At 34.6% G+C, this 11,660-nt stretch overlaps 2 protein-coding genes across 3 annotated transcripts; one reads left to right on the top strand and one right to left on the bottom strand.

Annotated features, from left to right (window-relative positions):
- Window positions 1–491: 491 nt before the first annotated feature.
- On the top strand, window positions 492–2,609 carry LOC107869960 (probable E3 ubiquitin-protein ligase RHC1A). 2 transcript variants are annotated; one of them, XM_016716322.2, is made up of 2 exons: window positions 492–768; window positions 1,441–2,609. In XM_016716322.2, exon 2 carries the CDS (start codon window positions 1,495–1,497, stop codon window positions 2,386–2,388), a length of 894 nt encoding a protein of 297 aa, XP_016571808.1. In that variant the 5' UTR covers window positions 492–768; window positions 1,441–1,494; the 3' UTR covers window positions 2,389–2,609. The 2 variants fall into 2 exon arrangements, with proteins under 2 accessions (XP_016571808.1, XP_016571816.1); XM_016716330.2 differs by having other exon boundaries at window positions 555–768; window positions 1,446–2,609.
- A 569-nt stretch (window positions 2,610–3,178) lies between these two features.
- On the bottom strand, window positions 3,179–11,155 carry LOC107869944 (protein BREVIS RADIX). The gene is made up of 6 exons (XM_016716321.2): window positions 10,864–11,155; window positions 8,418–8,571; window positions 5,383–5,765; window positions 4,656–4,785; window positions 3,723–4,027; window positions 3,179–3,602 (listed from the first exon to the last, which is right to left on the bottom strand). Exons 2-6 carry the CDS (start codon window positions 8,532–8,534, stop codon window positions 3,524–3,526), a joined length of 1,014 nt encoding a protein of 337 aa, XP_016571807.1. The 5' UTR covers window positions 8,535–8,571; window positions 10,864–11,155; the 3' UTR covers window positions 3,179–3,523.
- Between the last annotated feature and the right edge of the window lie 505 nt (window positions 11,156–11,660).

Genomic DNA, 11,660 nt, shown 5'->3' with positions numbered 1-11,660 from the left:
AGATTTCTAATTTATTTTGTCTCTAATTTGGTTTGTCCAGTTCATACATATTTATTTATTTAATCCATTTATATTTTTTATTGTGACCAAAATTAAAAGGATACCAAAATATTAGGTTTTCTTACCTAATTTAAATAAAGAATTACTAATTTATTGCATTTAATTTTAAAGTAATTTTAAATTATTAAATATAAAAATTAGTAAATGATTGTTTTGTCAATTATGGAAATTTTTAATGAAGCGCAAAAAGTTTAATTCACTTTTCTAAGAGTTTCACACTATTTTGGAGAGAAACTTATTTAGGAAAGTATGATAAAAATTAAAATAAAGCTATAGAAATCTTTTCACAGTTGTGGCCAAATAATTATGGCCATTTAACACTTCTCTGGTAATAAATGAAATTTTCGGCACTCATTTAGTGGTTGGATAAATTGGTTGATTTGATATTGATTACTTATTAATTTTTAATGGAAACACATTACAACTTGTTTAATGATGAGATAACTACCAAATGCTACAAGTAAATGGTGGATAAATGGAGGCACGTGCAGGCCAATTGTATATTGGCACTCCCATCACATAACCCAACTGTATGAGTCTTTATAAAATTGAGTGTACTAGTAATAAAAGGGAATAACTAATTCATCATCATTATTACACTCACTCAAAGTCTGCAACTTTTTGGTCCCTTCCCATCTCTCTCTATGTAGATGCTACATTGTATTGGTGTTGTTTTCATCCATCTGGCTCCTTCCATTTTCATCACAGGTAATCCCTTTTCCCCCTTTATCTTCTTTTTGGTTCTACTTGCAAGATTTGCTGTATTTGAGTTTTTTTTCCCTTCTGTTTTTGTGGTGCATTTAATTGGATTTTGAGCAAATGGGGTTATGGATTTGAGTGTTCTTCATATTGGGTTAAATAGTTCTTGAAATTGGGGAAATGGGAAATGGATCTTTTTCATCTAACTAGTGGATCAGTGGAAGTACTTCTTAATAGTGGTCAATTGTCAAGGAACATGTAGATAGGGGTAACTTACTAAAGTGCACTTTACATTCATCGTTTCTCTTAATGGGCGTGCGATGAGCTAAAACATGCTTATTTTGCCGGGGAGTGAGTATGATTATCTTCTTTTATCTGTCCGATCCACCAACAAAATCTAAAGAATTTCTTCTATTGCTGAAATGTGCTAATTCTTGTTGCTCTATATAGTCTTAAGTTTTTTTTGGTCAAGTTTCTTAACATTTAATATTGGAATTATGATGATCTTTCATTTGATACTTATATTGGCTGTCCTAAACGGAGAGGTGTCTTTCAAGGCTTCCATGGTTCCAGTTGAATAGTGAAAAATTGATGTGATGATATCTACTATTAGTTGTCCCAAAGTGTCTCTTCAAGGAGCTTAATGAGCCACACGTTTTATGTTGTTTACGTATTTGTCAGAATAGTAGTTTCGAAGAGGCATAAAGTTGGGCAGAAGAGCTAGGAAGAGTAAGCATGTCAAGTGAAAGTTGCAGCCACTGGTGTTATAGTTGTAGGCAACCTGTGAATCTAAGTAGACAAAATGATGTTTGTCCCAACTGCCGTGGTGGATTTGTTCAAGAGCTTGAAGACATAACGAGTAGTAGTGCAGATAATCAAAGCCAGAGGCCGAGATTTATGGAATCTGTCTCAAACTTTTTAAGACGACAAATCTCAGCTAGAAGTAATATTTCTGAGACAGGGAGATCTGATGAGCAAGGAAATTTGTGGAATCCGTTGCTGATTTTCAGCGGTGATACGCCTGTTCAATTGCCCGGGGATGGTGGAGCTTTGGAGTTTCTTAATGAGGCTCTTGGCTTCCGACGAGAAAATGGTGGTGATTATTTTGTTGGTCCAGGAGTGGAGGAATTTTTTGAGGAAATTATCAACAGAAATCAGCGTGGTCCTCCTCCTGCCTCAAGAGTTTCAATTGATTCCCTACCAACAGTCAAGATATCGAAAAAGGATGTTAGATCAGATTCCCACTGCCCCGTTTGTAAAGAGAAATTTGCACGAGGGACTCAGGCAAAAAAACTGCCTTGCAAGCATTTATATCACTCGGATTGTATCATTCCATGGCTAGAACATAAGAGTTCATGTCCTGTTTGTAGAAAGGAGCTGATATCCGAAAGTTCTGGCAATGATCATTGTCCTCGAAACTTGAGGAGTGAAAGCAGAAGCAGCAGTAGGCGATCTAGCGGTAGGGAGAACATTTCTCAGAACCAAGAAAGGCGGAGACCATGGTCTTCCCTCTGGAAATTCCGTTCATCTCGTTCTAGTTCGCGTAGTACTCCAGCTGCTGAAACCAGTTCACAGTCCAGCCATCAATACAATAACTACTCTGAGTACTCTAACTGGCCCTTTGAATAACAAGGTTTCTCTAATAAATGTAACCTGTTTTCTTTTCTTCAAATTCTTTGTGATCATAATGTTCTACCTCTGGTTGAACCTAGGCAGTTTCTCATGGTAGAGAAAAAACGCCTTATGTGTTTACTTGCGTGTAATGCACACTTGAAGTTTTTCATGTGTTTCTGATCGACTGACTTTTATCTGGTTCTCAACGTGTGGTTTTAACATTTCTTCTTGTTCAACCCCTAAGTAACTAATACATTTCGGTCTTTCCTTATCGTGTACTTTCTATTACATTGCCAGTATTTTCTACTATACCTTTCTCATATGTAGTAGTGAGAAGGAGCAGCCTGATGCACTAAACATCATGCATTCACAGAGTCCGGGAAAAAAGATTCTGTTATCATGACAGGCCAAGCCTGCTTGAGTTGCAGATGCATCATGTCTTGGCTACTTTTTCATCAATATAACTTGGAATTTCAACTCTATGGTGGATCTTTGCCCCTACTGCGTAGACGTTTGACAAGTATACCAAGTTCTCTTCACTAATGAAGTACATCTATAACTTGGCTCTTTCCAAACATAAAATCAAAGTTGGGATACTTGTTTAAGTCAGTGTGATAAAAGAGGGGGGAGAGCTCGTGAAATGGGGCGAGGCATAAGCCTTGAGACATGGAGCTTGAATGTCCATTCTGTCCTGTAGTCTTGCTCTAGTTTAAAATCCATTGCTTAAAAGATAGAACAATAGAACACGAAATTATCAATTGAGAGGCGATAAATGCCAGTGAGCTATAGATATTGGCAACAGTACTGAGAAAAGCAGTGTCATCATCTAGCATTTGGTTCATTTAAATTTTCTAGAAAGATTATATTACAAGGAAAACAACTTCAAACTTTAAAGAAAAGTAGGAGATTCATGAGAGAATTTGCAAGATCATGTATAACTAGAGATCAAGAAATGCCATGAAAATTGCTAAATGGCCAAAGTGATTTTTTATGTAGAATGGAGCCATTCTATCTGAACTACTATAAATACTTTAAACTTAAGTATCTTGTAATGATCTCTATTCAGCTTCATCACATTCACATCCAAGAGGCAAAATTGTTCCCTTCTCCATGGAATAATCCTTGTTTCTGTGGATAGAAGTTTGTTCTTTTAAAGGTATTGAGTTTGTATTCTCTCGCGGTTCTGTTCCCACCACAGCTTTGCATGCACTTCCCCGAACTTCTCTCGACTGTATGAATGAAGAAGAAGTTGGAAGAAAATATCCAAAATGAATACAAATTCCAACAAATGTCAGCCAAATAGCGCTATGGCTTTCAATCATATACAGAGAGTTGAGATTTAGAAGTACCTGAATCTAACACGCCGTAGCTCTCTGGTGCCATCAACTAGTTGTCTGATGGTTATATACACTCCAGGCTCATCTTGTTCTACCCATTCTGACTCCATTTCACTAGCATTACTAATGGAAAGTGAAGCTTCATCCCTAGAGTCTGTAGTTGTCCTTGACGCGTCCATATATGACATGTCACCCTTTGGGAAACCAGTTGATCCAGATGGTTTATGGTAATTGCTTGGTGTCCAGTCCTTATTTGTTGCAGGAGTCATCATTGGGCTCCCCATGGCAGATCCAAGCCTCGAATAATTGGAATCTCTCTGCAGAAAAACATCTCAGGTACATCAATCTCCCATTCCAATCTATTAGTACTATTTACTTTAGATCTTTTATCTAACATGCCAACTAATGATCAGCCAGTACAAGTACTAGAAATACTTCTCTTCTGCTATGTTTTTAGACTTGTATAAGTTGAATACTTCAAGATTCCTTTAGGAACATAACGATCAATCAATATTAAACAACTCCAGAATCGATGTTACTGGATATCGATCTCTAAGCTATTAAAACTTGACCCTTTATAGAGCTTGAAGAGTTGAGGGTGTTCTGAATCAAGTAAATTTAGCGTTTTTAGTGATTTTTAGGCTAAAAAAGTATAAAGGTCTGGCCTATAGACTTGATGAGTACAGCTGGCTAATTACTTTGAGCAGCGTAACTAGCTAATGAAGCGGAAACTTGTCAGCTAATACACATAAAAAAACTGCCCCACGAGGGGCATCCCGGCCCTATCGGTCATTTAAGGATAAAAGGTACCCTACAGTGGATGTCAAATGGATTTACCTCTACTATATTCAAGTATATTGGTAAATTGAGAAACTCATTCATATATGATGTATAACTGAGTATTCAAAGCAGAAAGAAAATGGAGTTCAAATCAATCTGACTTACTCCATCCTCAGATCGTCCAGGCGTGTTAAGAGCTTGCTTGTTGAATCTCTGAACATTGTAGAGCTCCATAATTCGGTCATAATTCTCTCCCCACCATCTTTGAGCTTGCCATTTGTTGAACATGTCCCGGCTTCAAAAGAACCCGGTGATATATATTGTCAGGACCATCAACGGGTGTTTCAATAAGGTACAGATAACACTGATATTTTCAACAAGGATAAGAATAATAGAGATAGCAAGTGGACAATGTGACAGTTTATCGGGCCAGTTAGAAAGCTACGCAACACAGATACATCCAATTAAATAGGTCATCATTTCAGATGGCATTGGAAAGTGGAAACACATCAACTTAATAATAACAATGGCACATGTACTAAGTAAGATATTTGAAAGCACAGTACTAAACAAGTGAGATATTTTAGCAGACATGAAGGGCACAAAGAAAAGGGAAACTCAATAAGAATTCATTTCATGAATGAAAAGGACTAAACATTGGGCTAGGTCAAGCTTATGTGTAAAGAAGCTTTCCTTACACATAGGCAAGAAGTTGTCAATAACAATAATTCCCATAATTTCATTCTAGTTTACGACTCGATCCAAAATAAGTTGGGATAAGTTGTAAGAATCCTTATTGTTCATGTAACTTCATTTAAGCTCATCTTAGTCCAATATTTTATGCTATGATAAAGTTTCGAGGTGGAGATGAAAAGAGATTTTTGATATATACCTAAATCGGATTCGTTTAAGATCATTTCCGCCATTAGGGAGAGAAACAAAAGTGATTTGAACACCAGGTTCAACATGTGCAGTCCACTCTTTTTGTCCATCATCTTCCACCACCACATCACCAGACTGAGAAATAGATTCTACACCACCACCACTAAATCCTCTAGCAAATCTTGAATCAGGCCGCGGAGTCCTTAGATTGCCGGCACTTGTAAAATCCCAAGCTGGAGTAGAACTTGAACTTGCTGGTGGAAAAGGATATGGAACTCCCTCTGATATTGTATCAAAATCAGGATATGGTCTATGACCTTTCCTGTAAGTACCAGTTGGCGTTGATGACTTGCATTTGTATGCACCAGAGACCTTTAAAGCAATATCTTTGATCTGGCAAATGTTTAAAACTTATAACTTCATAGAAATTAAGTACCACATCAAGAAGATGGATTCTTGATTAAAAGATGAACTGTAGTATTAGTATAAGTTAAGACAGTTAATGTTGGTTTAAACGTTACCAGAGGCGAAAAGCAAAAAACACAAATAAAGTGTCGGCTTTAATGATGAAAGGCGCAAATGGAGAAAAAATATAAAAATATATGTGTTAGTCCAATACTCATAACTATATGCATGAATGAAAAAATAAAGTGAAGTTTAAATTGTCTAGGGCCGCCTCTTCAGGATGACACTCATTTGCAAGGAAAAGAATGCCTTGGAGCCTTGGCGACGGCCCTAAAACGCTCGCCGCTATTCGCATCTCACTTAAGGATTTAAGTGTGTTTTTGACAACATTGACTTTAAAAAATTATTAACAGATTAAAATGTTCTGCCAATTTCAGACAATATGAAGTGATTCCACCTATTACTGCTGCAATATATGGCATTTGTCATTTCCTTTCAAACAACGAACAGTCAAAGCAAATGGTCAAGAGCAGAAGATCTTATTATAGGTCCAAAAGCAAAATTTAATATTTGAAAGCCACTTTAATTTCAGAAGTTAACTTACTGGGGTACTAACAGTTGAACTTGTGAAGGATTAAGTTGGAGGCTGCACTACCACTACAGTGAATGGACAGGTATATCAATGGCTGGTCATGTCAAAGATCATTTAGACAAGTCTTTGGCCAGACATGAGTATTGTCTTTTCTAAGAATCTGCACTAGTCTACATGTTAGACTCTTCTTTTTATTGGGTTTGCAACTTCTAAGTAGACTTGACCAAAACAATACTCACACCCAATCAATCACTTCATCAACAACCTCATGTTTGTTCAAGGGAAAATTACCACACTAATTATAGCCCTATGTTTAATACATACAAGAAACACATCCACCATTAAAGATAAGTCACCATATGCCTAGAGGCAAATTCAAGATTTAGAGTCAGAGAATTCAAAATAAGTGTGATCTCATTATTTGTTGCATTTTAAATTTTCCTTGTATCATGCATATACAATTCGATCCTAAAGCAATGAGTTCAGGTGAGCTCACAAGGCTTGTCATAAATTTGTCTTTGCTTATGCATCTTTCAAGTTGAGCATTTTCAGGATTCGGCGTGTGCAATATTTTTGATGGATCCGAACAACATACCTTATCAGATAGTTTTTATAAGGACAACTTTGGTATAGGCTCTCCTATACATTGTACATATTAAAGCTGTCTAAGCCTCTTACTCCTTTAGTGGTCCAATTTGTCAGCCTAACCAACTTAAAATATTGTTACTTTCAAGGACTTAGGGATGGAAATGAAGTAGATAGATAGAAAAGTACTACTATATCATAATTGCAAGATGATCTAAAATAAGGACCACTAAATGAAAGCAAACTAAAGTAAGTAACATTATGGGACCAAGACCTTAGACACATGATCCAAGAAATAACGTGAACAATGACCCAATCTACATGCTAAACATAAAGGGTGGGGTCAAATAATTTAAATTCATATTATAAGTACCATACTCCCCACAAATAACAGCCTTAATAATTAAAAGAGAGAACCTTTGGAGTCACTGGCATTTTATAGGGGATAACTACGTACATGATCCATTAGGCCATTTAGTTTAGAAAGAGCTAAGTAGGCTCGAGGGGGTTCATCCGAATACTTTGGTGAAACTTACACTGTTATACATGGTTAAAATTATTTTTTATATGTATATAGTAGATGATGAACCCCTTTTGAGTTCTTAATGTGCTTACCTTGTCATATTTTGAGCCCCTGCTGTGCAAATCATAACTCCACCACTGGTAATATTACATACATTATACTAAACATACATGTGCTATACACAACATATACACTGATAGTCCATATGTTGTGTATATTGCAATCATATTAGTAAACTAGTTGGCCGAAAAATATACATCCGTAACTTTCCTTTTTTATAGTGACCTTGTATGGTCCTCACTTCAGCCCCGCGTGACCAACAAAATGTTCATTTCATGTTACTCTTCTAACCCAATGTCCAAATATAGCCCAAAACCCATTTGGGAAATGTGGGCCCAAAAGAATGACATGTGGGCCCCCACTAAAGATATACTCTAGTAGCTAAAGTGACAGGTCTCGTACTATGAGTTAGCTCTGCTTTGCACAAAGTAGAAAAAGAGGATAAGTAGACAATTTTTACATCATCTTATTTTTTATTTTTAGTTTCTATAAATTTGTAGCAACAAGAATGTTATGATCTAAAATAACTTTTGATACATTAGGTGAATAAAATTCAATAGAATAAGCGATATTAAATAGAATGACATTATTCATGAAACTAAAGAAAAGTGACATCTTCAACGATCGATTTTACAAAATAATCAAATATGATTGATACTCAAGATAAAAGTTGGATCGATAAGCTTTCTTTCATCCCTTTTTCTTAAATTTGGAGCGAAATGTACTATGGTAAACTAGTTGCCCGGACTCTTCACTTTTGATGCCCTACTTGTGTCGAATTCTTAAAAAATATAGTATTATTTTAGAGAATACGAGATGCATTCACTGACATTTTTGAAGAGGTCGAACACCATAGATGGTATAAAGTAAGAAATAGGACCTGTGAGGTGAGGCTTTTGATGGAATCTTTAGTATGGGGAGTAGTAGCACGGCCACGAGGTCCTTCTTCACCACCATCATCTTCTATCTTTTGCTTACATGTTATACATGTCAACATCTTTTCTCCCCCTACTCTATCTTTTCCTTTTCACTCCCTACAAAATCAACACATACTATTCGGTTAAAAGATATATATGCACAAAACAATAACAACCCTTATTTATAACAAATACTTCCTCATGTTAAAACAAAATAACAAAGAATCTTGAATATTATAATCTTAAAATAAAAATGTATATGTAACAAAATGTTGCAATAGAAAAGAAATAAGGTAGGTTTGTGATGATTTTTCAATCTTTTGTACTAGGTAATCTAGTATCCTTATGCATGAAGATAATCAATTCGGTCGTTGTAGTCGGACTCTATTATGAATGAATCTTGTAGTCTATACGTATTATGTGAGATATTAAATTTTAAAAGTTCATAAATACAGAAAACAGATTAAAGTGAAAAGCAAGACATATAAATTGGAAAAAAAAAAAAACAATTAACATACTTTATGTTTTTCTTGGAAGATAATGTAAAACATTGACACCTTTTAGTCACATAAAGGCCGGAAAATCATGACATATTTCTACAATAATAACATATTCAATGTAATTTTATAAATTAAAAAAATTTGAATGTCTCCGGACGTTACTCCTATCGGGAGGTGGTCAGATAGAGAGATCGCTTACAACTCGTAGCTCAGAGAAAAACAGTTCAAAGCAAAGTGGGGTCTATTTATTTTTTTTGGATTTTTCTTTTTTTCAGAATGGATTATCCACAAAAGAAAAGGAGTTATATCAATAATAAATAATTCACAGACAAACAGATACTTAAGGAGACAATCTTCATTTGACATAATCATATTTCCTAAAAGAAAGCCTTGTCAAGATTATAATACTCTTTTAGGCGCACAAAACAAAAGTAGGTAAGCAACTACTTGTACAAAATCTAAAAAAAAAAAAAAAAAAAAAAACTATAAAAACAACAACGTACTCAATATATTCCTATAAAGTAGGATTTAGGGAGTGTAAAATGTATGCAGTTTATATCACTGTATCATAGATGAGATAGAGAGCTGTTTCCGATAGACCCCACTCAAAACCAAACAACGCATAGTAAAATCTAAACAAAGACATACCCTGAAAAAAAAGTACTTAACGACCTTAATTTGGACAAACCAAACAAATGTAGGATGAAATCCAACAACAATATATCCGGTGTATCCCCACAAAAGGAATCGGAGTTTGAAAATAATAGAATATACGCAAATCTTATTTCACCTCAAAGATAGAGAAACTATTTTCGATAGATTATGAGAAGAAAAGGCAAACTCTTGAAACATGAAGTAAATGGTAAAATAAAAACATGAATGTTCTTTCTCAACCAAAGACAAAAAGAAAAGAAGTTAAAAGAGACAAAGCAAGAAAAAGAGAGACAGAGAACTCTAAGGATCAGAACAAGTACTTATACAAAAGGGAAAAAAGCATGTGTATAAGAAAGCCCAAAAAGAAATCTCATTCTGTATAATTACTTTAATGTACAGACAAATAAAGAAACTTCATAATTAAAACAATTAAAAAAAAAAAAAAAAAACAGAACCTCATTCAAGTATATATCATCTTTTTTATCATTTTATCAATGACCAGAGCCGAATTTTTCTGACAAATTTAGTCATCATTATTAATCAATTACAACACCCTTTTTCCATCTATATATATTTATATTTATTATGAGTAAAAAGAAAAAGAGAGTGTAAGAGAGTAGCAGTAGTAGTGAGAGTAGGAGTAGTAGCAGTAGAGTATAGAATGAATGATAAATCGCTGTAGAATTTAATACACATTGTCGAGTTTTGAAAGCGGCCACTGATTCTACATACAGACAAACCCCATTTAACCCCTAAACACTCCTGATAGTGACCCACCCTTAAAAAAAAATAATAATAAACCTCACTCCGTTATAATTTATCTAATTTTAACTCGATATGAAGTTTAATAAATTAAAAAAGAAAAAATTGAATTTTGTGAGCTTAATCTAAAAATATTTAGAATGCAATGGCGGCGAAGACAAAGGTTTTATGAGCTTAAATTAAAAATATGTAGAATGCAACGACGGCGAAGACAAAAGTTTGCTAGGTTTTTACGTCCAGAAAGTAATTTGTGACTTACACATTTTATATTAAGTATTTTTTTTGATAAAGGGTGTTCAACTCATGAGTGGATGTGGCTACGTTACTTGTAGAATGTACCAAAAATATTCTTATTAGTGTGGTATTAAACGTGTCACGTACAATATTAGAAAAATTATTCAAAAACGAAAATAAAAATGGACTAAAAATGAAAGCAAGACAATTTAAAATGGAGAGAGTAATTTTTTTCCTAAATATGTTAGAATAATCATACCTCAAAAATGGACAACAAAATTTGCAGCGCAACTGAGCTAAACCCTTCACTAAATATTCAAAATGGCTTCAACAAGGCCTTCCTTTTTGCTATTTTTGGACACCCTTTTACAAATCTTGGAGAAATATATAATCAAATCACCATAAATACACTCTAGTAAGATTCTCCGGAGCCGGGGGAGTCTTTAAACTGATATATAAATATTCAGAAATATACAAAGAACATGGAGAATATGTAATGTAAGAGAGAACAAATATAGAGTGAAGACAAAAAAATAATAGAAACAACATTGGAAAATTTTGCAGAGGTATTTATAGGGGGAAGTGACGCCGTCAAATTCTGTCGTCATTACATAACGGAAACCGTGTATTTGTATAATGGATATAAGGAGGGTATGGTGCATTGATGGGTTGTACATTGTGCTTTGAGGAGTTGGACTTTGATGTGGGTTATGTCATTTAGACAAATGGGTTAAATGTTGTTTTGATTGAGGAAGGCATGATGGGTCCAGATGTCGAGGTTGTACTACACGTGGCTTGATTTGATTTGATTAGAAGTATTTAGGAGTGGATGAAGCTTTGAAATTTTTTAATAATAGTAATAAATATTTTGGTTGGGGGATTAGGAAATACTAAAATTGATTGGTGGATTTAAGCAAATGATTTTGTTGGATTAAAGAGCAATCAAATCATCGTCTCTTTTAATGTTTTGTCACAAAAATAAATAAATTATCGTAGTGGTTGTTTTGCAATAGAGAAAAGGGTGACAATTCACTTTAGCACTTAAACTTAACTTTC

This window comes from Capsicum annuum, chromosome 1 (assembly GCF_002878395.1).
Source record: "Capsicum annuum cultivar UCD-10X-F1 chromosome 1, UCD10Xv1.1, whole genome shotgun sequence".
Taxonomy (NCBI): domain Eukaryota; kingdom Viridiplantae; phylum Streptophyta; class Magnoliopsida; order Solanales; family Solanaceae; genus Capsicum; species Capsicum annuum.
This window is presented reverse-complemented; position numbering and strand designations above follow the sequence as displayed.

Coding starts and splice junctions, on each gene's coding strand:
- LOC107869960 (XM_016716322.2), top strand. CDS start 1,495: ATGTCAAGTGAAAGTTGCAGCCACTGGTGTTATAGTTGTAGGCAACCT.
- LOC107869944 (XM_016716321.2), bottom strand. CDS start 8,534: ATGTTGACATGTATAACATGTAAGCAAAAGATAGAAGATGATGGTGGT. Junction 4,786..5,382: donor CTTAAACGAATCCGATTTAG/GTATATATCAAA, acceptor GTTCTTTTGAAG/CCGGGACATGTTCAACAAAT. Junction 3,603..3,722: donor CTACGGCGTGTTAGATTCAG/GTACTTCTAAAT, acceptor TCATTCATACAG/TCGAGAGAAGTTCGGGGAAG.